This window comes from Anguilla anguilla, chromosome 11 (genome assembly GCF_013347855.1).
Source record: "Anguilla anguilla isolate fAngAng1 chromosome 11, fAngAng1.pri, whole genome shotgun sequence".
NCBI lineage: Eukaryota > Metazoa > Chordata > Actinopteri > Anguilliformes > Anguillidae > Anguilla > Anguilla anguilla.
Genome location: NC_049211.1, coordinates 22,469,644 through 22,491,606, shown reverse-complemented (window position 1 = coordinate 22,491,606; position 21,963 = coordinate 22,469,644). Strand labels below are relative to the sequence as shown.

At 44.1% G+C, this 21,963-nt stretch overlaps 1 protein-coding gene across 2 annotated transcripts in view; it reads left to right on the top strand.

Annotated features, from left to right (window-relative positions):
- The window catches only part of uba7 (ubiquitin-like modifier activating enzyme 7), a 62,091-nt gene that overhangs the window by 11,538 nt on the left and 28,590 nt on the right, over nt 1–21,963 (top strand). For both annotated transcript variants that reach the window (XM_035383492.1, XM_035383491.1), the window contains exons 16-22: nt 1,164–1,228; nt 4,243–4,438; nt 6,769–6,843; nt 8,131–8,320; nt 8,483–8,574; nt 9,696–9,788; nt 11,010–11,201. In XM_035383492.1, the coding sequence (XP_035239383.1) occupies nt 1,164–1,228; nt 4,243–4,438; nt 6,769–6,843; nt 8,131–8,320; nt 8,483–8,574; nt 9,696–9,788; nt 11,010–11,201 (903 nt within the window). The remainder of the gene's footprint in view (nt 1–1,163; nt 1,229–4,242; nt 4,439–6,768; nt 6,844–8,130; nt 8,321–8,482; nt 8,575–9,695; nt 9,789–11,009; nt 11,202–21,963) is intronic.

Genomic DNA, 21,963 nt, shown 5'->3' with positions numbered 1-21,963 from the left:
TGTGACATTCAGCAGCAGTTTGTCCCATGTTGTACATGTCCGTGCATCTGTCCGCACCAAGGAGTGTGGCTGGTCAGTGTGCTGTTCTGTGTCCCAGGGCGCCTGATCTTTCCCAGACGCCCGCGGGGCGCTGTGGGCTGGGGGGTCCTGTCGCGCAGGCAGGAAATGGGGGCCAGCTGTGGCACAGGTGGTATCTGTTAATAGCAGGGCTACAGTGAGACTGCACTCCTTCTGAGAAAGGCACAGCCTTCCAGATACCTCTCTCTCCAGGTTCACTCAGTGGAAAGAGAAACGGCCTTCACAATCTCTCATTCAGGGTTTTCATAACTATTGGTGCTTCTGGAATGTTGGAGCGCTTTTGAAGTGCCTGCTCAGGGTTTCTCTCAGGAGATGACCAGACTCTTGGAAAACAGTCAAACTGAATGTCAGCTGTTTTTTAAATTTTTTTATTATTATTATTTTTTTTTTAGTTTTGCGAAGAATCTTTTTATGTTTCTTTAGGTATTAGATTGAACCTAATCGCTTTTCAGCCAGATGCCCATGACTAAGTGTGGACACTCAGGGTGTAATTGCATAAGAATCGGCGTGGCATTCACAACTCTTACCAGACACAGTTCACACCTCATCAGAGCAGCATATCACATGACTACTGCCAACCAGCTTATTTCCTTGTTTTGCAATGAACAGTTTAACTACCTTTCATTGCTTTGCAGGTCCCCATTGCTATTTTTATCTTATGTATATTTTTTACATATTTTAAAAAACAGTAAAATATCTAAGGTGGCTTAGATATTTTACTGTGAAAATATGTAAAGAAATCTAGAGAATATTGCTAAACTGTTTTAATAGCAGTTTTCACAGTGACTCTAGGCAGTAGGTAGTAGGTAGCCTCTCCAGAGTAGACTTCACTCCCAATAGCTGAGCCAGCTGGACCAATTTCAAGGTTCAATATTGATAAACCAGTACGACATTGTTAAATCGTTCAACAGCATTTTCACACTGAACCAAGTTTTTCTTATTGTGTTCGTGCTCGCCCCTTTCTCTGAGTTAATGAAGGAAGCAGTGCTTTAGGATGTGGAGGTGGAAAATGAGAATGGCCAGGAAGTTCAGAGAGAGCTCAAGGATGTGGTTCCACATGCTGATGTAATCATCTGTCTTTTCAGTGGGCCAGAGACCAGTTTGAGGGACTCTTCAAGCAGCAAGCTGAAAATGTAAACCAGTACCTGGAGTAAGTGTCTTCTGCATATGGGTCCTGCACCCTACCACACTCACCCTACCGCCCTCATAAACCCTGCACCCTACTGCCCTCATGCAGCCCTGCACCCTACCACCCTCACCCTACCACCCTCATACAGCCCTGCACCCTACTACCTTCACCCTACCACCCTACCACTTAATTAAATTAAATTACATTACTTTCATTTGTTACATTATTGTAGCCATTTTTAGCAGAGTCTCATATCCAGTGCAACTTACACAACAATATCACAGCATTTACATTGCATCCATTTATACAGCTGAGTATATAGTGAACCAGTGCAGGTTAAGTACCTTGCTCAAGGGTAGTGGCAGTGTTCTAGCCCTGTTTCTTACCCATTATACTGCACTGCCACCCTGTTTTAGCAGAGCCCTGTAATCCATAGTGACATAGAATGAAAGAAAAAATGGCATCCACCAGTTAAGGAAACAACAGAGCCAGACCTATGATCCTTAACCCTTTGCTCCTCCTGCTCTCATTTCTCTTTGTCTAGTATCTTATGCTAATGGAATTAAGCAGTTAGCCCGACAGAAGGAAGATGGTAAAATATAGTTGCTAATTGACTTAGGTAAAATAGACATCTGGCACTTACTCAGCTACCTGAGGCTAGGAGGGGGAGCTTCTGGGTAAATACTGTCCCCCACTGGGAGCCTCTCCTTCATGTGGGCCTCAGAGCTTCTCACTCATTAGCATCATGAGCTGCCACAAAAGTGAAGAGGAAAACAGCCACAGGACCAACTTTGTGTGAATGTTTTTAATTAAAAAACTCTCCATGACCTTCCACAGAGTACAGTACCTGTGGAAAAAAAAGACATTTACAATTTTAAATCTAATTTTATATTGTGATACTGCTGTTGTGATGTGTATTGTCTGTTGTGATACACCATGAGTGTATCATACTGCCCTTGGCAAAGCCTCTCACCTGGCGATGACCACGTCTGAGTTGTTTCCATGGTAACTCAGCTACTATATCCCCACCATGCAGAAAAGGACTCCTCAAGCCCTTTTTCCTCCTCCATCACAGGCTGACTGGGCAGAACTGTGCCTATATATAGTTCCAAAGTGAAGCAGGTTTGATTTATGGAATGTAATTGTTTTCATAGGCGTAATATATCTTCCTGAGATTAAATATAAGCCCTTGAAAAAGACAGGAGAGCCCCCGGGGAGAGAGATAACTGGATAGCTCAGAGATGGGATCAGGGCGTATCTATTCAACATACGCCTCTGAAGGCTATAGAGTCTCCCCTGAGGAGGGGACGCGTGTGCAGGTTCTAACAGCTCGGCCCAATGTCTCTACCCAATATTTTATGCCCCGCTCTCCTGAATTATCTTTTACCTGCATTTAACCCTTAGCTGTGCCGTGCCTAAAATTCCACCCATGTCCACTGGATCACACCTCACAGTCTCAGTTTTTAAATGTAATACGGTACTGATGTGATGAGCTGGAGTTCTGATGGGCTGGATTCATGCAGCAACTTTCATGCCTTCATGCAATGGACATTCAACACTCAGAGGAGACTTTAGTTCACAGGCGTGACTCACGTCATCCACGGCTTCTCATTTATGCTTCCCCAGAGAAGAGAAGCCCTTAGTCTTCAATGCCCTGAAAGTGGATGGCTGTCTGTTTGACCCAAGATTCCGTTGCTGTCATTGCGTGCACTTGATTCTGGAGTGGAGCGTCTGAAGTTGGCTGTCGTTCTCTCGGAGGACAGAGGCGCTTGCTGTGATGGCCACCGTGTCAACCTTCACCCCTCGTCCCCATGTGCAGAGTTCACATTTCGATCCCAACCCCTTTGATTTTCCTGAAGCCCCTGCCCCAACTCCCCCAGTACACCTTTAGACAGAAAGAGTAATGGCAGTGAGAAACATCTCTGTGTTCGAAAGGCTGCCCAAATCTGCTTCATATGAAGAGGGGGTCTATCATTCGTCTCATCAGGGGGGCTTAGGGGGACCCTGAGAAGAGTAGCTAACCCGTGACCCGAGCCACAACCTCACTTCCTGTTTAAGCCTTCGAGTCTAAATGTCTGCTCGTACTTTAGCTTTGCCCTCCCCCCTCTTTTCCAACCACTTTAAAATAGAGCCTGAGTGTTTACAGAGCGGTCTCTGAGCATGCTCAGGATCTGGATGAGCGTATGAGACTGTCCAGGGGCTCCGCACTGTAGCCTCTGCAGCGATGCCCGCTTCCTGCACGTCTTCAGATGCTCGGAGACCTCTGCTGGGATTCTCTGACCCCTCACCTCCGGCGGGATGGCTGGCGATTAAACAGCAGGCACCGTGGTTTTATTAATTCCCCGCTTGGCCCGGACATGAGAGGAGAAAAGGGCACATCTCACTGTGCTGTAGAGACACACGCCCATAACGGCATCCTAACTCATTGTTGTTTTGTTCTAATGGGGAGCTCAGTTTAAAAGAATAGCCGCTTCCTGCATTCTTGTGTCCAATGAGCTTATTAGTATTGGGACAAGAGCGAGGTGCTTTTGTTTGTCTCTGTTTCAAAGTCATGGTTTTTGGGTAATGTTTTATATGCACATGGTCCAGTCAACACATGATTGTACTGCTAGTGATTAGTTCTGACCATCTCTGCTCTGTTAAAACATTGATGGGACAGTTGCCAGCTCTGTGTCTTGTCTTCCTATCTCAAAGCCTGTGTTGAAGCTCAGGGTTGAGGGGAGAATAGAAAGGCACCATGACAACAGTGAAGTGACCTCCTAAAAACGTGGGTTTTCCAGATGTGCTTGGAGAAGGCAGCATAGCCACTGCAGCAGCCTGACGATCACACATCTGTCTTACATTAAATTACATTACAAATGAGAATGCTAGTGCATCCACATGTGTTACATGACCCATAGTGTCAGACCCGGTTATCAACATTCTTAGACCAGTGAATGTATATGCAGCATCGCTAAAGCGCTAAATGTGTGCTAACTCTGTGTCCACCGCCATATGGTTCAGGCTGGCCGTTACTCTCCCCCTCTCTCCCTCAGTGATGACGGCTTCCTGCAGCGCACCCTGGAAAGGGGGGAGGCAGAGGCTCTGGAGATCCTGCAAGGGCTGTGCCAAAGCATTGAGGATCAGCGTCCAGGGGGCTGGGAGGACTGCGTGGGGTGGGCCCGTCGTAAATGGGAGACCCTCTACAACAACGACATCCGGCAGCTCCTGCACTGCTTCCCCAGTGACCAGGTAATGCTGAAAATCTTTGATCAATGTTTTCTGTTATTCTATAAAAATGCCCAGGTGGAATCTTAGGTCAGTCCCACTACTGCAACATTACTGCCTCAGCTCAGGAGGGTGCTCATGCGAGAACATGCATCATCTAAAGAACATACAGCCTGTTGGAACTTCTTTTAACTCTGTGATACCTGTATGTCATGCAGGCAGATTTCAGGTGCTCAGTTGCCCTGAAAGGTTTCTGTGTAGCAATGGCCCAACTGAAGCAATCCCTCTCTGGGTGATATTTTTTTAACATGCTTTTTTTAAGAATGCTATTCTGTGGAATCCATGAACACTGTCGACACAAGCATGGTTTTAATAGGACACATCAGAGAATAGGATATATCAGTGAATTAAAAGCAAGTTGCTCAACTATATACATCGCTCAGAAGTTTCCTGGTGGCAGTGCACTGACATTTATGGAGTATACTTTTCTCTGTATACATAGTCATTAATGTGCCCAGTAAGACATAAAGGAATAAATACTCTACAAGGGTTAGGGTTATAGGGTAATTTCCAAGGAAGCTGTTCTGTTTATGGCCACCAGGTTGCACCATTGTCTATGTCGGTGCACAGTTAATTTTTTTCATGGCCTGGTGAAGGCACCCTGTTTTGAAAGACACTGAGGCATCAATATTCTGAGTATACCGTACAAGTATCTTGTGATGTCTTGTTCTATTGGCAAACAAGCATCATAATTGAAGCAAAGTTGCACAGAGACTTTACACCCTTTGTTACTCAATTTTTCTAAATAGCTTTTTCCTGGAACAATGCAAAAAAAGAAAATTAGTTCTGAAGTAGAGCTTCCTACATTCCAATATTTTCTAACTGGCTAAATAACACACCCAGCAATCTGGAATGTAACCTTTTATCTGAACACCAAGTTGAGTAGTTCTGCAGTTTGTCTGGAAAATTTCTTGGAATTACTTGTTGGAATTTTGGTTCATTTATTTATTCTTATCTGTGCATGGTCCAATAAGTAATCAAAATGAATTGCAATGTATATATTTAGAGTATATGCAACATATTATGTGTGTATTTTGTCTGAAAATACACAGCTGTTAACAGTATCCCTGATATGAATATGAAAATGGGCTTGGCCTGCTTTGACCAGACGATCAGGTTCAGATTGTGCAGTAAAGCTCCAGTGTATAATGTAGGCCAAGACAAAGCCACCCCTGACCAAAATGGCATTCCATTAACATTACTGTAAGCCTTATTCATCATATTAGGAATAAAAGGAAAAAACTGATATGCCTTGCATTCCTGTCCATAGAAAATGCTGAAGACAAACATGAACTCTTTCCTGGATATTGTAGTAATGAAATGCAAAATGAACAGAAAATGTGCTTTATTTAAAAATGCAAGTCTGATAGGAAAGCACAATAAGATAATGATACAGGAAAGGTGCCATAAAATTAGCATAATGTGCATGTCTGTTCCTGTATTCTGCTTGAAATCTTACAGCTGTACAAAGCAGAACCGTGCGTAGTTGTTAAAATTGTTCCAAAGAACACACGCTCTGCATCACAAAGAAAAAAGTACAGGCTCGTGCTTGTGTATCACTCCTGCTTGTTGGCTGTGTTCCCTCTCGGAAAAGTTTTTTTGTCCTCCCCCACTGCCTGATTTAGGACAGCCATCTGAATCAGTTTCTGGGGAAGTTTCACAGTGGCATCAAATGTACATAAATATAGCCAATGCATTGAAAACACTGTCTGAAATAGGTCTTATCTATGTACCTTTTTCGTTCAATTTGTTGGTTCAGTTCTCATGTACACACCCTTTTTGAGTTATATCATAATGTTGGGCATCAGACTTAAAATAAAAAATAATAATATTTTGTATTAATACATATTTTTAAATAGACTGACAACTGAGGTTGTGATGTGAGGTGAATATGTTAGCGTGTTGGGGGAATGTTAGAACCCCTGGGTGGCCTTTTCTCCAGTGTCTTTCACCAGCTATCAGCTCCATGAAATGCATTAGCCTTGTGCCTTTTTGAGGGCAGTTTGTGCAGAAATGCACCACGGACTTCAGTGTTTTCAAGTGTGCCTGAGTTTTCTTATTTTTATCGAGCGCATTAGATATGTTTGGGTACTGGCTGAGTAGTCATGCCTCAGAATGGGGAATTCATTTTTGGGGAAATAATCTTAATGGATACCTGATTCCTGGCAATACATTTTGCGTAACACAGAATTAAGAAGTATCGGTGTTATCTCTCTCTCTCTCTCTCTCTCTCTCTCTCTCTCTCTCTCTCTCTCTCTCTCTCTCTCTCTCTCTCTCTCTCTCTATCCTTTTAGATGACAAGCTCTGGCTTGCCCTTCTGGTCAGGCCAAAAGAGATGTCCCCATCCTTTGACATTTGACCCCAACAATGTGAGTATAATGTGATTACAGCCATACATCAGTTTATAACATTGCCTTATCCCAAGAACAATCACCAACAAAGATCAAAATGCAATTATCTCAGCTCAGCTGTTAACTGCTCCCTCCGCTGTCCTGGTATACTGAAGCATTCCCATCAGCATGGGAACATCTTACCTGCTGTAAAAGAATGAGGTGGATAAAATCTAACGCCCTCCCCACCCAAACAAAAGGACCTTTTAACCCTAAACGCTCCTGAATGAGGGAAGGTGAGTTTTTTGAATGTGAAAGACGGTATGGATTGTCCTGCAGCTGCAGTGCCCCACCCTACTCTTCTCTGTGCTGCCTTTGGCACGCTGACCTACTCCAAGTCTGAGCCTGTCTGTGTCATGTGAGATGGCAAAGAAATGGCAGGAACTACATTTATAGGAATTTGACAGGTTGGCCCACAGTACCACAACATTATAATACGTTTGTTTGCTTTGTCCTGCCACTCAGTTATGTTTACACATGAGCATGCTGGCATGCATGCTGTCAGCGAATAAGATGAATTAAGCTTATTAAGCTGTATCATTTTTAAAAACATATTAATGGTTTACTTCCATCCCAACCCTACCCCCACCCCCACCCATCATTGAGGCTTACTCTGGTAATGTTCAAGTGTTCCCTCCAATAAGACAATGGTGCCAGTCAGTGTGGCCAGCTGTGAAGTACAGCACATTAAGTTTTTTACATGGCTGAATAGAAATCGCTACTTGTTGATAAATTGCAAGGCACAAACCAAAAACCTCAAATATTTGCTATAAGTTTAGGCTTTTATTTTACATTCCACCTCAGAAGGACTGCTCATACCCAGGAATGTGCCTGGTGTTTTGCTATGCATGATTTATTGCTTAAATCAAAGGGAAAACAATCAAGCTTTTCAAGAATAAAGACCGTCCTCAAAAGTAGCACTGTTCCAGGGTTGTATGATCTGATTTTCATTTACTTCTTGCCCATCTCTCTGGCACAATCATCATGCCCATAATAGGAGCAGCAATATTTTTTGTATTGAATATAATTTGGTTATGTTGTCTTTACGCAAAAACACACCTGGTCAGATCTGGAAGTAGGCATTCATATTCCCTCCATGAAACTGACAGTTGTATACCTAACATGGTGCCTAAAGAGTCTAAGGATGGGTGCTCTGTTTGGGTTCACTTCATGTAATGTAATTGTTTATATTACTCTGGGTCTGGTTTTGACTGTTGCGAGGTAGAGGGTAATTCACTGTTTGTGCTGTGTTTCCTGGTCGCACAGACCACCCATATGGACTACATCGTAGCAGCGGCTAACCTCTACGCTCAGATCTACGGGATTGAGGGTACGCGAGATCACACAGCTATAGGGAAGGCCCTGCAGCAAGTCCAGATTCCCAACTTCACGCCAAGATCCGGAGTGAAGATCCATACCACTGACCAGGAAATGGAAAATGACAAGGGAGATGTGGGTGAGGAGAGATGCAGCACGACACTCAGAAGGCCTCTCTATGGCCTGACTCACTGGCTTCCAGCTTGAAATGGTGGCACAGTGGTGTTCCACAGCTCCACAGCCTGCGATGGTGACCATTCTCTCTGTCTGTCTGCCTGTCTGTCCTTATACCTGCCCCCAGACGAGGACTTGCTGGAGTGTCTGAAAGGGAGGCTTTCTTCACGCCCAGAACAGAAGAACTCCTTCAGGATGCATCCGGCTGAATTTGAGAAGGTGACGGCGCGGTCGCTCCGCATGCGTCCAGGGTGACACTTGAGCGGTCTAGTGACCCCTGGCTGCGTGGGGCCTCACCAGCGGCAGTACTTCCGTTAGGGCACAGAGATGCACTGTGTCACGCATTTTAAGCCCTCGCATGTTGGCGTCACCATGCTGTGCTCCCTTTTTAAAAACGTCTATAGTAAGCTCATTGTAAAAAGTGCTTCAAGCCCCAGGAGAGACTTTGAAATGCACAAGGGCCTTCTTCAATGAGCCATTCCTGTGTTCACTGTCCTTACCTAGTTATGTGGTCCTCCTGCAGCTCCAGCTCTTTGAAGTGGCGTGCCCCCCAGCACTTTGAATAGTGGCCTTGCTATAGCAGTCTCCTACCCCTGCCCCTCTGTCACTCTCTGTCTCTCTCTATCTAAGAATGAATAAAAGGCAGTTAAGTAGTGGATGAGTTGTGGGGTTATTTTTTTTTTTTTGGGGGGGGTGGGGGGTGATGGTGAAGTCAGAAGCTGCCTCCTCAGGTGTCCCCTGGGATGTGAGTCAGCCCCCCCCCCCCCACCCTACCTGTGTCCAGAGGGATTTAAGCAGAGTCAGGTTGCCCACGTGGGTCACCTGACATGTCCGCCGGCCACCATACGCCAGCAGTCACCCCCGCCGTCTTTGTTGTGCCGCATGTCTGAGGCGTGACCTCATACATTATGTCATTTAGAGAAGGAAATTAGATTTTTGGAAACAATGGTGGTGCGTGAACAGTTCATGCGTTATCAAAATTAAAGTGACAAAACCACAATGGTCCCTTCTCGTTTAGCTTTTGAACTCTTAATCATTCCTTAAAACCTTGGACTTGGACAGGTTCTTGTTAAAGGTATTACCGTTTAACAATGAATGAAATTTTTAAAAAAGGATTCCTGCCATACAAGGTTTATGGCCTGTCTGGATGACCTGTTCAGTCTTTAACAAAATGGCCTCCTTGAGATGATACAGTTACCACTACAGCACTGTACAGTAGGAATCTATAAAGGAGTCCTTTCATCAGTCGATGTGTTGTGTGATTATGTAGGGGAGAGCAAAAGTATTAGTGCTAACTTAAACAATACATATCTGTCTATACTTTTGAACTGTCCCTGCAGGATGATGACACCAATTTCCACATGGACTTCATTGTTGCAGCGTCGAACCTGAGGGCTGAGAACTATGATATCCCCCCTGCTGACTGGCACAAGGTGGGAATCCTCACTCAGGTGGCATCGTTGTAGGCTTGCGTGCGACAGAATGGTTGTACCCATCTGAAATCTCTGTGTGCCACTGTGTGTGTGTGTGCCTATAAAATGTTCTGTCAGAGCTTGCTCTTGCACGGAGACGATACAGCTCAGTTTTGTAGCCTGCAGCAAAAGGAGATCTTGAATAAACATTTGAGCTTGTGTCAATCAAGAGGAAAGGAGCGTTGCTGAAAGTGTCGCCTAAAAAGCCTGGTACCTCTCACTCTATAAAGTCTTCTGCTAGCTGCCCCCTCCTTCGTCCTCAGGCTGTGTTTTTAAACCTGCAAACACCTGCCTTCCAGGGACCTGACCTTTGTGTAAAAGCTGAACTAATCACAGTACTTTAGCTGTTGTGTAGGCTTGTTACTTGAGCCTTGTGTAGAGCAGGCAGGCAGGTGAGGGGGAGGAGACTGCAGGGAGTGCCTTGGAGGGAGAATAAGCTATCATGCAGCTACTTGTTGATGTGGAGATGTGATGATGGGGGGGGGGGGAGTCAGAGGACTTATAGAGATTTGCCCACCCTTAGGTTCTAGAAAAAATAGGGAGTAGAGAGCATCTCCATATGATTGGCTCCAGGATGGTTAGGTGTGTGTTTCAGGGAGATTGTTGAAGGTACAGAAAAGGGCTGAACATGCAGGCCGAACTTAAGGGGGGAATGATTTAGGGAAGGGGTGTGTATGTGTGTGTGTGTGTGCACTCATGTGTTTGTGCATGTGTATGTGTGCATATGTGCATGAGGTGTGCAGGTCCCTCCCAATCCAATGGAACCACTGCAAGCCAGTATTCAGCCTTTAGGTAGATTAAATCAAACCAAAATGATAAAACTATGTTTGCCATATTTTTGTGACTGCAATGCTGAAATATATGTTTAAATCCAACCCATGAATTGTCTGGTTGGTTGGATTCACATAGTACCTTTCAGGCAGATGGCTTGTGACATGGTTTCAGAAATGTGAGAACAATGTGATTCATCTTTCTGCGAAGCTACTGACTTTCCACTGTTCTCCTTTTCTGGTACCTCCTCTTCTTTCTTCTCCTGTCTTTTCAACTTGTCATCTTTTCAATTTGTCGTCACATATCTTTGGCTTCCTCCCAAACCCTCACACCTCCTATCCTCTACCTTCCTCTCCCCACCTCTTCACCCACTCTCTCCTCTCCTCCGTCCTCACCCTTTCCCCTCCCCAGAGCAAGCTGATTGCCGGCAGGATCATCCCAGCCATCGCTACAACAACGGCGGCGGTGGCAGGTCTCATGTGTTTGGAGCTGTACAAGGTGGTTCAGGGTCACAGAAACATAAGGTCCTTCCGCTCGGCCTACATCAACATGGCCGCCCAGCACTACGTCATGTCTGAGCCCTTCAGAGCCCCCACATACTATGTGAGTAACAGCCTGACTAGTGCTTATAGAATGATGGACTCTGTAGACCAATCAGGCAAAGCACACATCAGTACTGCTAGGGTGTAGGTTGCTGGAGACTAGTTACTCATACATATTTGTCCTTTGTTCTATCCTGGAAGAAGGCCATTTTTTAGATCTTGGGAGCACTGCTGTCGGTTACGAAACTGTTTGCGTGGAGTGTGTTAATATGCTTAGTTTATTTTTGTCTGTGTGTGTGTGTGTGGGAGCACTCTGTATATGAAATGTTCATGGAGTTGTACTGTGTTACTATCACCATACAGATGCATTCAAGATAAATGCTCACAAGTGTAAGTCCAGAAGAAGGAGGTATCCAAAAGGATCCATCCATTAGCTGCTGCAAAGTAAAAGAAACTAGCCATTATTTTTTGGCTGTTGAGGGATGGCATAGTCTGCTTGCTTATGAGATGATTTACTGTTATTGTATATCATGGCTGCTGGGCTGCCCTGAGCTGGGATGGGTGTGTTCAAGGCAGTGCTTAATGTTTTTATACAGCTGATACTGATGTAATTTCTTTCTGAGGTCTCATTTACTGCATCTCTTTCATTCATTTTTTTAGTTTTATGAATATTTGTTTGAGAAGATATATTTGGCCTTTTTAAATAGGTAACATGTTTCAAAAAAGTTGGCAGGTGGGTGCACACTATCCTTCAGTACTTCATGCACTGTAGGCCCTGTGAACAATTAATTTCAAATGTTATTATTAATGTTTTTTTTTTTTTTTTTTGAACAACGAAGAGTGGTTAATTAATTTTGAAAACAGGCTAAACAGAATTCTGATATTTGCGTCTTTAAATCATTTAAGGTCAGCTATTACAGAAAAAAACCTGGCCCCTAATTGGCTATTTCTATCTCTTCAAAAGCACTGGAGCTCAGGTTTGGGTGGGAGGTTTGTGGGGGGATGCTACAGGATCCTGAATAGTTTCTGCACTGACTTTGCTCTTTTGTGTGGGGTGCATGGACGGCACACACTCACCTGTGAGGCAGTGTGCCACTGTCTTAGTCCAAGACCCTCATCCGTGCTGCGCTTGTTCACTGCTGCATGATAAATAACCCCAGACCTGCTGACAGAGCAAAGTCAGAGCAGGCCAGGAGGGAAGGCAGTCCATTTCACACCAATCCACATGTCATCATCTTTGTCTTTGCCACGAGCCCCAAAATGGGCCCCGCCGTCTCCTCCCGACATATGTTCTCCTCCTGGCTTCCTAATCTAAAGCACATCCCTGGAGGTGTCTGTGCGGGGCCTGGCGGCATGTCCGAGCCGTACGCTGATGTCGGCCCCTGTTTTGATGTCACCGGTCAGGATGCAGCCAGGGCAGGAGGGGGAGGGACCCTGGGTTCGTCTGTGAGGATGTGTGTGCGGAGGAGGGGGTGGGGTGGTCTGAAGGGGGGAAAGCTGACCTTGTCTTTGGAAGTGTTTTGATTCTCCGACCAGAGCAACCTCAGCCAGTCATTATCAGCCTTTGAGATGAGAGATACGAATCGGTGCTCCGTAATTGCTCTTGGACACTGCTTATGTAAACTTTTTCGTCCAAGTTGGAAAAAAATGTCTAGCTCCATCATTTTCTGCCAGAAAAATGACAGAGATTAAGAGGTTCTGCCCTGGACTGGACTGAACAACGAATTGAAGTGATTAGATCATTTCTTTACCCTGGTTTTATGGATGGCTTTTCTAATTTATATGGAAAGCTTTGGCCATACTTTGTGAAGCCATGCCAGTACAACATTTTGTACTGAATTGAATTTAACTTAAAGGAGAAGTGACTGTTTGAGATAAGGAGAAGTTTAGAGAGAGAGAGAATTTGAGAGAGAGAGAGAGAGATTTGATTTGTATGTTCTATTTATTTGAACATCACACAAAATATAATTGCAGAAACAAATAAAGAAGCAGTAACTTTCATTCCATTGCATTGTTTCTAAAAGGCACTAAAAAAGGGACAAAAAAGCCGAAAAAGATTTTAAAAGCAACAAATGCAGTCACAATAAAAACTATGTTAAACAATAAAACCATCAGAAAACAGACCACCAGTAAGACAAAGGTAAAATCAATAAATAAAATAAATAAGTAAAAACACAATAAAACCAGAGTAAAGAGAGAGAGAGAGGGGAGAAGAGATGGGATGGGGGGAAGAGATTGATGGCAGAAAACAGAAGGATCTGTCAAGGTTCCCGGTACTATTGCCATGGTAGATTCAGCTGCAATCAGTTTGTAAGCTAAGCCAGATTGTTTCACTGGTCTTCTTGCTGATTAGCCCCTTGGGTAGAAGTCACTTTACCCTGTGACCCCACCCAGGCTGCTGGGTGTGTGTGGGGCCCAGAGGAGGGGAGGGCAGAGAGGGGTGATGGGGTCTCCCCAGGTGACTGGTCTGGTTGGCATTACCTCATTAACTGCTGAGCCACCACCTCAAACTGCCCTTGCAAAATTCATGCTTTGGAGATTTACTTATATAGTTATTTTCTTTATAGTGCGCATAACAGACATGCACAACTGACCCAAGTTTATATGATGACTGAAAGAAAATGTTTGGTTATTGAGCTGTTCACTTCAAAGAGTAGCTCTTTTCTTGCTGTAGACTTGGAGCTACCACTCATCTATAAAGACCTGAGATTTCGTAAGTACCGCTGCAGGCTGGAGTTTGTGTGGGTGGGTGTAGCATTACCAAATCTCTACCTGACGGCAAAACCCAGCGGATTACCTGATCTGCCCAATGCTGGCTGAGTAATGACCTCACTTAGTCAGCTCGTATTCTCATTTTAGAGTTGCCCAATGCTCTGAGCACTCCTACAGAACCCTCGCTTTATAGAGGCACAGACGTGATCTCATTTCTAGAATGTCAGCATTCAATACTCTTTTTTTTTTCTTAAAAATGATTACAGATCATTGGAAAAGCCAGTGACTTATGATTACTGATTAGCATGATGAGTAGCCTTTAACATGGACCACTAGAATTCTATGATCCATATTTTGTTATGTATAAAGAGCACAGCATATGAAGAGTGATCCTAAGAGTCCACTCTTAGGATCAGACGTAGAGGCTCGGGTCAGGGAAGCAGCCCATATGGAAAGAAGCCTGTCTCAGGTTACTCTGGGGAGTATTTGGGGGTGTGCTCCTTAATTGAGGTGAGGGCTGAGCAAGCTGTCTGACCAGATGGAGAAGTGGCATGAAAGATGTAACAGGAGAGCTGGTTGGTATACTTCACCTGTAGTCTGAGCACATGCTGAGACTGAGATGATGTACTGTATTTGTAGGTTAGGAAAAGTAGAAGCACATTTCATTATTTTCCTGCTATTCATAATGAGATGCACTGGGCAATTTATGTACAGTGCCTGTTTTGGGGCCTCATACGTTGCCTGAAGTGTTGTATATGAGTGTAATCTACAGTGAATGTGAATGATATCTAGCAGTAATATTAGTGTGCTGTATCTATAGCAGTGATGACTGTTGTATATGGGACAGTAATCTGAATGATGGACACTATGTGAATGATCAAAAGTTTCTGGACACCCCTTGGTCTGAGGCAGTGTTTCATGGTTTGAACAAGGCCCCTCAGTTCCAGCAAAGGCAAATCTAGATCATTCTAGAAGATTCTGTGCTTCCAACTTTGTGGCAGAAGTTCAGGGACGGCCCTTTCTCGTTTCAGCATGACATTGAACCCGGGCACACAGTGAGGTCCATATAAAAACGGTTTGGTCGAGATGGGTTGTCTGGCCTACACAGGGCCCTGACTTCAACCCCATCCAACACCTTTGGGATCAATTGGAAAGCCAACTGCGAGCCAGGCCAAATTGCCTAATCAGTACCTGACCTCACTAATGCCCCTCTGACTGAATGGAAGCAAATCCCTGCAGCAATGCTCCAACATCTAGTATTACGCCTTCCCAGAAGAGTAGAAGTTGTTATAGCAGCAAAAGCTGGACCATCTCCATATTAACATCCATAATTTTGGATGCGATGTTGGATGTCAGGTGTCCACATACTTTTGGCCATATGGTGTAGGTACAGAAGTAATGTTATGTGAGGTTTCTCTGTCTACTGACTGCAGCCATACAGATTACATGGCTATATTTTCTGTACTTAGTACTTATTCATAAAATATAATTTGGCAAATCTCTGCCTGATAGGGGCTATGCAGTTTCCTTGAAGAAAAATAAAAGCCTGGCTCAGACTAGGGCACACACACAAAGGTGTTTCTAGATTAGTTGGCCTTACGCCACACTGAGCATTGACTTTATTTTGATCAGACTAAATTTCCTGGAGGATTACTAGAGATTTTATTAGTGTGCTTTTGAAGCATGTGCTGGCTGCAGCTGTTTAATCTCCCTTAAATTTGATATTAAATACGAAAGAAAGGCCTCCTTCAGATGAGACCAGCGCACCGAAGAGTTCCTGGTGAGACTCCGATGGACGGGCTTCCTGCCCTGTTGTTTTAAGGAACGGCGCGGTGACTGCTTCTTGGTTTTCGGCTGAGTGACTCCGAGCATTTAATGCCTTTTCTGTGAAACTCTCGGGGCAGCAGGGAAAGCCTAATGAGCTAAGAACACTTTCAACGCGGGCCTACATAAACACTAATAAGGCTCTCGGGTTACAGGCAGGCGACCTGATCGGAGCTGGGTGTTTTTAAGTGTCGGTGGCGTCTGGTCACGGCGCCGCTGGCCCCAGGGTTACTGCCACTCAGGGGATCAGAGTCTTGTCCTGAGTGATAATGGGGACTCGCTGTGCGGAGTCAGGAGGGGCACATGCAAGCAGCACAGCCGGGGTCACCTCTCAGTCTCTTCTCAGTGGCTTAGAAAGCTTTGGCGGCCCTAGCTCAGACATCATGACTCTTGCCTGAGTCACCATTCACCAGAGTCCTCAATCGCCATTCATCAGATGTGCACTGTGTATGTACAGTATGTTCTCATTATCAGATTATCTGTATTAAATTGATCAATTTGCAAAGGCATTCTTTCTTCAGTGCCTCCCCTTTTCTTTTATCAACAGCATACTTTAAGAAGAGCAAACATATTCAGGACATGTCCTTGTGTTATGTCTGTGGATACTAAATGAAAAAGCAAAAAAAAAAAAAAATCTATGGTAGTAATCCCCAAGCAGTACAAAATATCTAAGACCAAACAGGAAGAAAGTCACTTGGAAATTAAGTGCACGGATGATGTGGAAGATGCCACTGATTCAGCTTCAGCCGTCACTGTAAACTGTTTAGATGAGCTTCTCACCACCTGTGAGTCTGCTGCACAGATATGGACGTCATGCTGACTCATTATATCCCACAACCTCCTGTCTCCTTTGTGGAGTTCGATCTCTTTGTGGGCCCGACCATATTTGAGTAGGAGGCAAGGAAATTCTTGCACACTAGTTTCTCCTCCCAGGGCCAACTCTGTAGCCTGAGTAGGAAGTGTTATTTTCTTCTGTGACGTAGCTCTGGACCTTAATATCCCAACACACACCAGGCTGAGAACTCAGCGAGACGAACTGGCCATTCTTCATGAGGATTTTACGCTTTGACTATGCTTTGTAGGACTTACATAATACTTAGTAGGAGTTACGTAATACGTCTGCCCCCAGTCTCAATGCACACTCCTACTCAGGCCGTGCACATAGAATGCACCCTCGCAATGCACCCTCCCACTCAGCCTGTACACATAGAATCAAGCCATTACTTAGGTGCAGAGAACTTTCTTTTTTGGGTAGTTGACCACAAAGTAACAGAATACATTGGCGTACAATATACAAAAAAATATACTGTAGTTCTATAATACCATGAAGTATATATTTGACAAATAGAGAGACTCATATTCAGATTCATCCCACTGAAACCAAAGCAGCAATAATTAGTATATTTTGTAAAATATTTGAAGACATTATTTTATACTTTTGTCAATGCATATTGCAATGTATTATACATGTTTTAAATGGCAATTTATTAATTTGTAAAAGAGTCAGTGCTTTCATAACATTGATATCATTGACGTGCTTCATTAAACTCAAAAATACGTCAAGAATATAAATATATTGACTCTCCCTAAATTGAATATATATTAACTGCATTTTGGGACAAAAGGTAAAGGCTGATTTGAAAGACACCAGCTTCGGGTCAGTGCATTACTATGCCATGGAGACCTATGTCTGGCTGGAGATCAAGGCTGTGCTGCTCTGTGTGTACTTGAGGTCCCTGGTGGTGCATTTGGGTAAAGTTTGATTAATTGCAGGCTGTTAGTGGTGAGAATGAGGAATCAAGTGACCCAGTTGCCTCTATAGTAACCTCTCTAGAGAAGAGTTTGACCCTCATAAACAAGAGGGTAGAGGATCTGTATTCCATGATGCTTTGTCCCTGGTTTGCATGGGAATATGGGTCCAACTCAAAGTTGTTTAATTCTGTTTCCCTTAGCGACTTTAAAAAACATTTTTGTTGATGTGTTTGATGCAGGGTGGGCTTCCTTTAAACAGCTGTTTCCTAAAATATGAAATTTCCAGTGTATGCTTCCTTAAAGATCCACAAAAATATGGACAAAAGAAAAATAACCTAATTTAAGCTATTCAATGTCAGCTATTCAATATTGCGGATATGTGATCTGGAAATATTTTATGATCCACTTGTATCTCATAGAACAATATAGGATTTCATTAGTCAAGCGTATTGTCTCCTTTTGTTTGATTTAGTTCATTTCTTTTAGTGGTTGATGATGGTTAGGAACCCTTCTGCAGTCACACAAGTATGAGTAATGTATATACTTCAGGCTGAAGGCAATTTAAATATGACCTGTGATTATATTTCAATTATCATTTCATCTCATATTTCCTGGCAGATTGGAGCTCACATTAATAGTGTTTAAATACCGACGTCCTTGACATCAGAATGGCTGTGGCATGCTCCTTCAGCACAGTCACGAGTCTGTATTTCAGGAGGACTGATTTGCATGCAGCGCGATACGTCTCTCAACGTGAAATCTACAGATGTTCTCAGGAATCTACGTGGAATATAGCACTACTCCGATGCAACCGGTTTCTGTATCAGGGAAAGGTCCGGGCGGAGGGGAAAAGCATGGGCTCCTAATTATGCTCAGGGGTGTTGTCCTATGAAATGGGATCCGCTGCCCCGAAACCAGACACTGCCGCAGTGAGAGTTGCAGCTGAGAGAGTCATCCAGCTGGAGGCCTTCTGGCCTGCACATTCTGGGGGACGGGTCTGAGATCTGGAGGGTTAATGTTCCCCCACCCTGGCCCTGATGCATGCCGGCCCCCTCTGTCCGCCCTTGCCCCCGCCCCCTCGCTAATTGAATTAGCCGTGTCAGAGCGAGCTCCTAGGCTCAGCAGAGCAGCGGCTGAAGGCCGGAGCTCACAGAGCCCCTTTTGTTGGGTTTTGGCAGAAATGACGGCTATTTCCTGCCTTTCGCAGGAAGTGCCATATTGGAAGCAGATTTCCCAGAGAGCCGCTCTGATCTCGCCCAGTTCCTAATCACTTGCAGCTTCGCCTCAGCAGAGAGGAGGAGGGGAGCCTTTGAAACTCATCTGCCCCTGCCTTCTCTTTCTTTCCTTTTTTTCTTCCTCTGCTTTTTCATATTTTTTTCCTCCGTGTAGATTTACTTGCATTCCTCTTTCTGCTCCCGTGTCATTGCCCAGTGGAGTCCACCATGGGTATCATCAGTGCAGCGGGGGGCAACCCAAACTGGGGGCAGAAAGTCACAGCACAGTGTCAATATAAATTCAAAGAGCAATTTATGGCATGTTATCATGGCCTTTTTATATTTTATTTTTGAAAGGCTCAGAGGGCAAATGTACGGCCATCTGTTGGATATAAAGCTGTCAGGAAAAAGCTATCTGACCCTTGCATCAACCCAAACATTGTGTCACCCTAAGTAAATGGAAATATTTGGCTTGTTGCCTGGTTGGCACTGTATGCTTACCATAAGAGGGCTTTTCTACATGGAATTCTCTGTTTGTCCCATCACTGTTAATGTCTGCTATGAATGTCATGTGACATGCCCTTATGATATGTGGAGGAGTGGGGGGGGTTACATTAATTGCATTGGAGGCCTAAGATGAGCATCCCCCTGCTTACATCATTGAGACTGTTTGAGCAGCGTTGATTTGTTTCTGAATAGCCCTTAGATATTTTGTCTGTTCTGAGACCATTAAAGACACACACATACCATACATACCATACCATGGTCTCCTCCATGTTACTCCCTGTACTTTCTATAAATGCAAATTTGAAAGAGAAGCGATTTTTACAGCTATAAACTCAAGTCATGTATAGTGTACAGACTGTCATGTGCTTTTTATTGTTTTTTTATTTATTGGCCTCCCTTTTTACATTCACTTTGAGTAGAATATTATATTTTAAATATGTGCACTTTCTGGGAAGTATAGCGTTAATATATTTTGAAGTGCTGTATTTATAATGTTTTAATCATTGGAGAAAATATTAATAAAATTGAAAAATATTAATAATTAAATCATAAGCAATATAAATATTGAAATATAAATCATATGGTGATCATATTCTGTGCATTATACATTATAATAATATACACATATTTTGAAGTATTTAAATATTATGATGATAGATTTTGATTTTAATATATTGAAATATATTTAATCTCAGCAAAAGTTGTTAAGTAGCTACCATTTTCTCTGGGTTCATGAGCATAACCTAAAACAACATTTCCGAGCATACCCTAATGCCAGTGACATGAAAAACCAGTTACCAGTAGATCTTCAGTGGTCCTCTGGTATGTATTTAAGCCCACACTGTGGTTCAGTCTTTATGAATGGGTTACAGATAGTCAGCTCTTTCAGTCATTTATTCTTCCTTCAGAGTTTGCATTGCATATGGATCACATTGAGGACAAAGTAATGGAGGCTCTGGGTAATGCCATGGTAGAATGGATAACCACAGATGAGGCCAGTAGTTCTCTCCAGCATCAGGAACATTGGAAGCTTTATCCTAGAGAGGTACTAGTCCAGGATTTATTTGGTAGCCATGCTTGCTCCTTGTGGGTTCTGCAGTCTGGATTACAGTGGTGATAACCCCAGGGTCACGGGGAGCGTGCAGGGAATTAGACCTTAAACTGTAGCTGTGTCTAGCAGGAGACCCTCCTCATGTACTGCAAACACTCCTGAAGGATTCCAGCACAACTGTACATGTAACTTGATCGCTGACATCAGTAAGAGTTCTGTGCTAAAGATCTGTTGCTTCTATTTATGTAGAGCATTGTTCACAGAGCCCGGTGGGTTGAAGCACACGTTCCCAACGTGGGAAAGGCACACTAGGGACCAAGCTGTGGCAAGACGCTCCCATAATTCCCAAGAAGCAGCTCTGTGATCAGCGGGGTGTGTGGGACTCTTTGCAAGGTTAAGGATCACTCATGGCTAATTGCATGATGCCCAAATACGAATCCCACAATGCCATGGTCTCATGGGGAAGGAAGCCTCCACAGTCGCCAGCCAAAACACTGTGATACTGGGGCTTTCCCAGAGCTGGGTGAATCTCTGCAGTCTCGACATATGTCCCTTATTTGAGAGCGGTCAGGAAGCAAAACATCATTTGCCATTGGTTCAATCCAGTGAGCCAATGGCATGCTCAAGCCTTTGACTTAACACTGTTAGAAGCAGGTTTATAATTCCAGGTATCAATCTACCTTGATGAAAATATTCACAGGTGTTTTCCCTACATCTGTATAGTTTGAATATTATCTAGATTTTGTGATAAATAAGTAAGTTCAATGCAATAGTAACATGAGTAAATATGACTCTAGGGTGAAAATTCATTGTGCAAAAGAATTTATATTCAGAAGGTCTTGAAATTCTAAAAACATGTCATGACAAAAATTCTCATTTTTATTTAGCCAAAAATTCCAAGTAATAAATCATTTTAGAAGCAACCAAGCTTGGTTGCATTACCTTAAATTTATGTTCTGTTTTTGCAAAATCACCCAGCGAGAGTTCAAAATAACATCAGCTTCCTCGCTGTATTTAAAGACCGCTGCTAACTGTTTTTTTGCTGTGTTTATTTTAGTGTGCTATCCTCGGAGCATTTTTGCAGTCCCTGTTGAGATATTTTTTGCTCTCTGTGTTGTTTATGTTAGCAGCAGGTCTTAAGCCACTGGTCCTATTGTGTGAATGTGGCTCCAGAATCAGGCGCTAGTGAAGGTCCTTGTGGGAGGGTGTTCCCATGGCCACCACGCCACCTCATGCCAGTCTTGAGAGCGGGAATGCTGGCCTGCCCCTTCTCCCTTAGAGTGAACTGGTTTTGACAGCCCTTGTAATTACAGAGGGCAGGTCCGTCGCAGAAATCTGGCCAAACGCTGAGCGTGGCTGTGTCACTGGGGGGAGGGTTGTGTCGCCACACAACCCTCGCCTGGCCCGTACAAAAGGCCGCCACCGAAGGGTCCCGGAGCGAACACGATACGCGCCCTTGATCCCCAGTCCTCAGAGAGACGCCGCTTGTAGCTTCATTGTGGGAGCGTAATTCAAGACGCTGCCTGAATAACCCGCTGAACACAGAGGGCCTGTAAGGAGCACAATCGGCTTGTGCCTTCTGTTGTTTTTTTATTCGCCCTTTTCTCAGAAACGCATCTGCGCTACTGTCTGCTGCTGATGGGCACAGCGTTCGTTCGGTCCTCTCGGCCACCAGCTTGCTCGAGTTTCTGCTGCTTTACTGCAGAGTGTTGTGCAGATATTTCTCCATTGTGCATACTCTGGTGTGCAGTGCACTGCCGTTT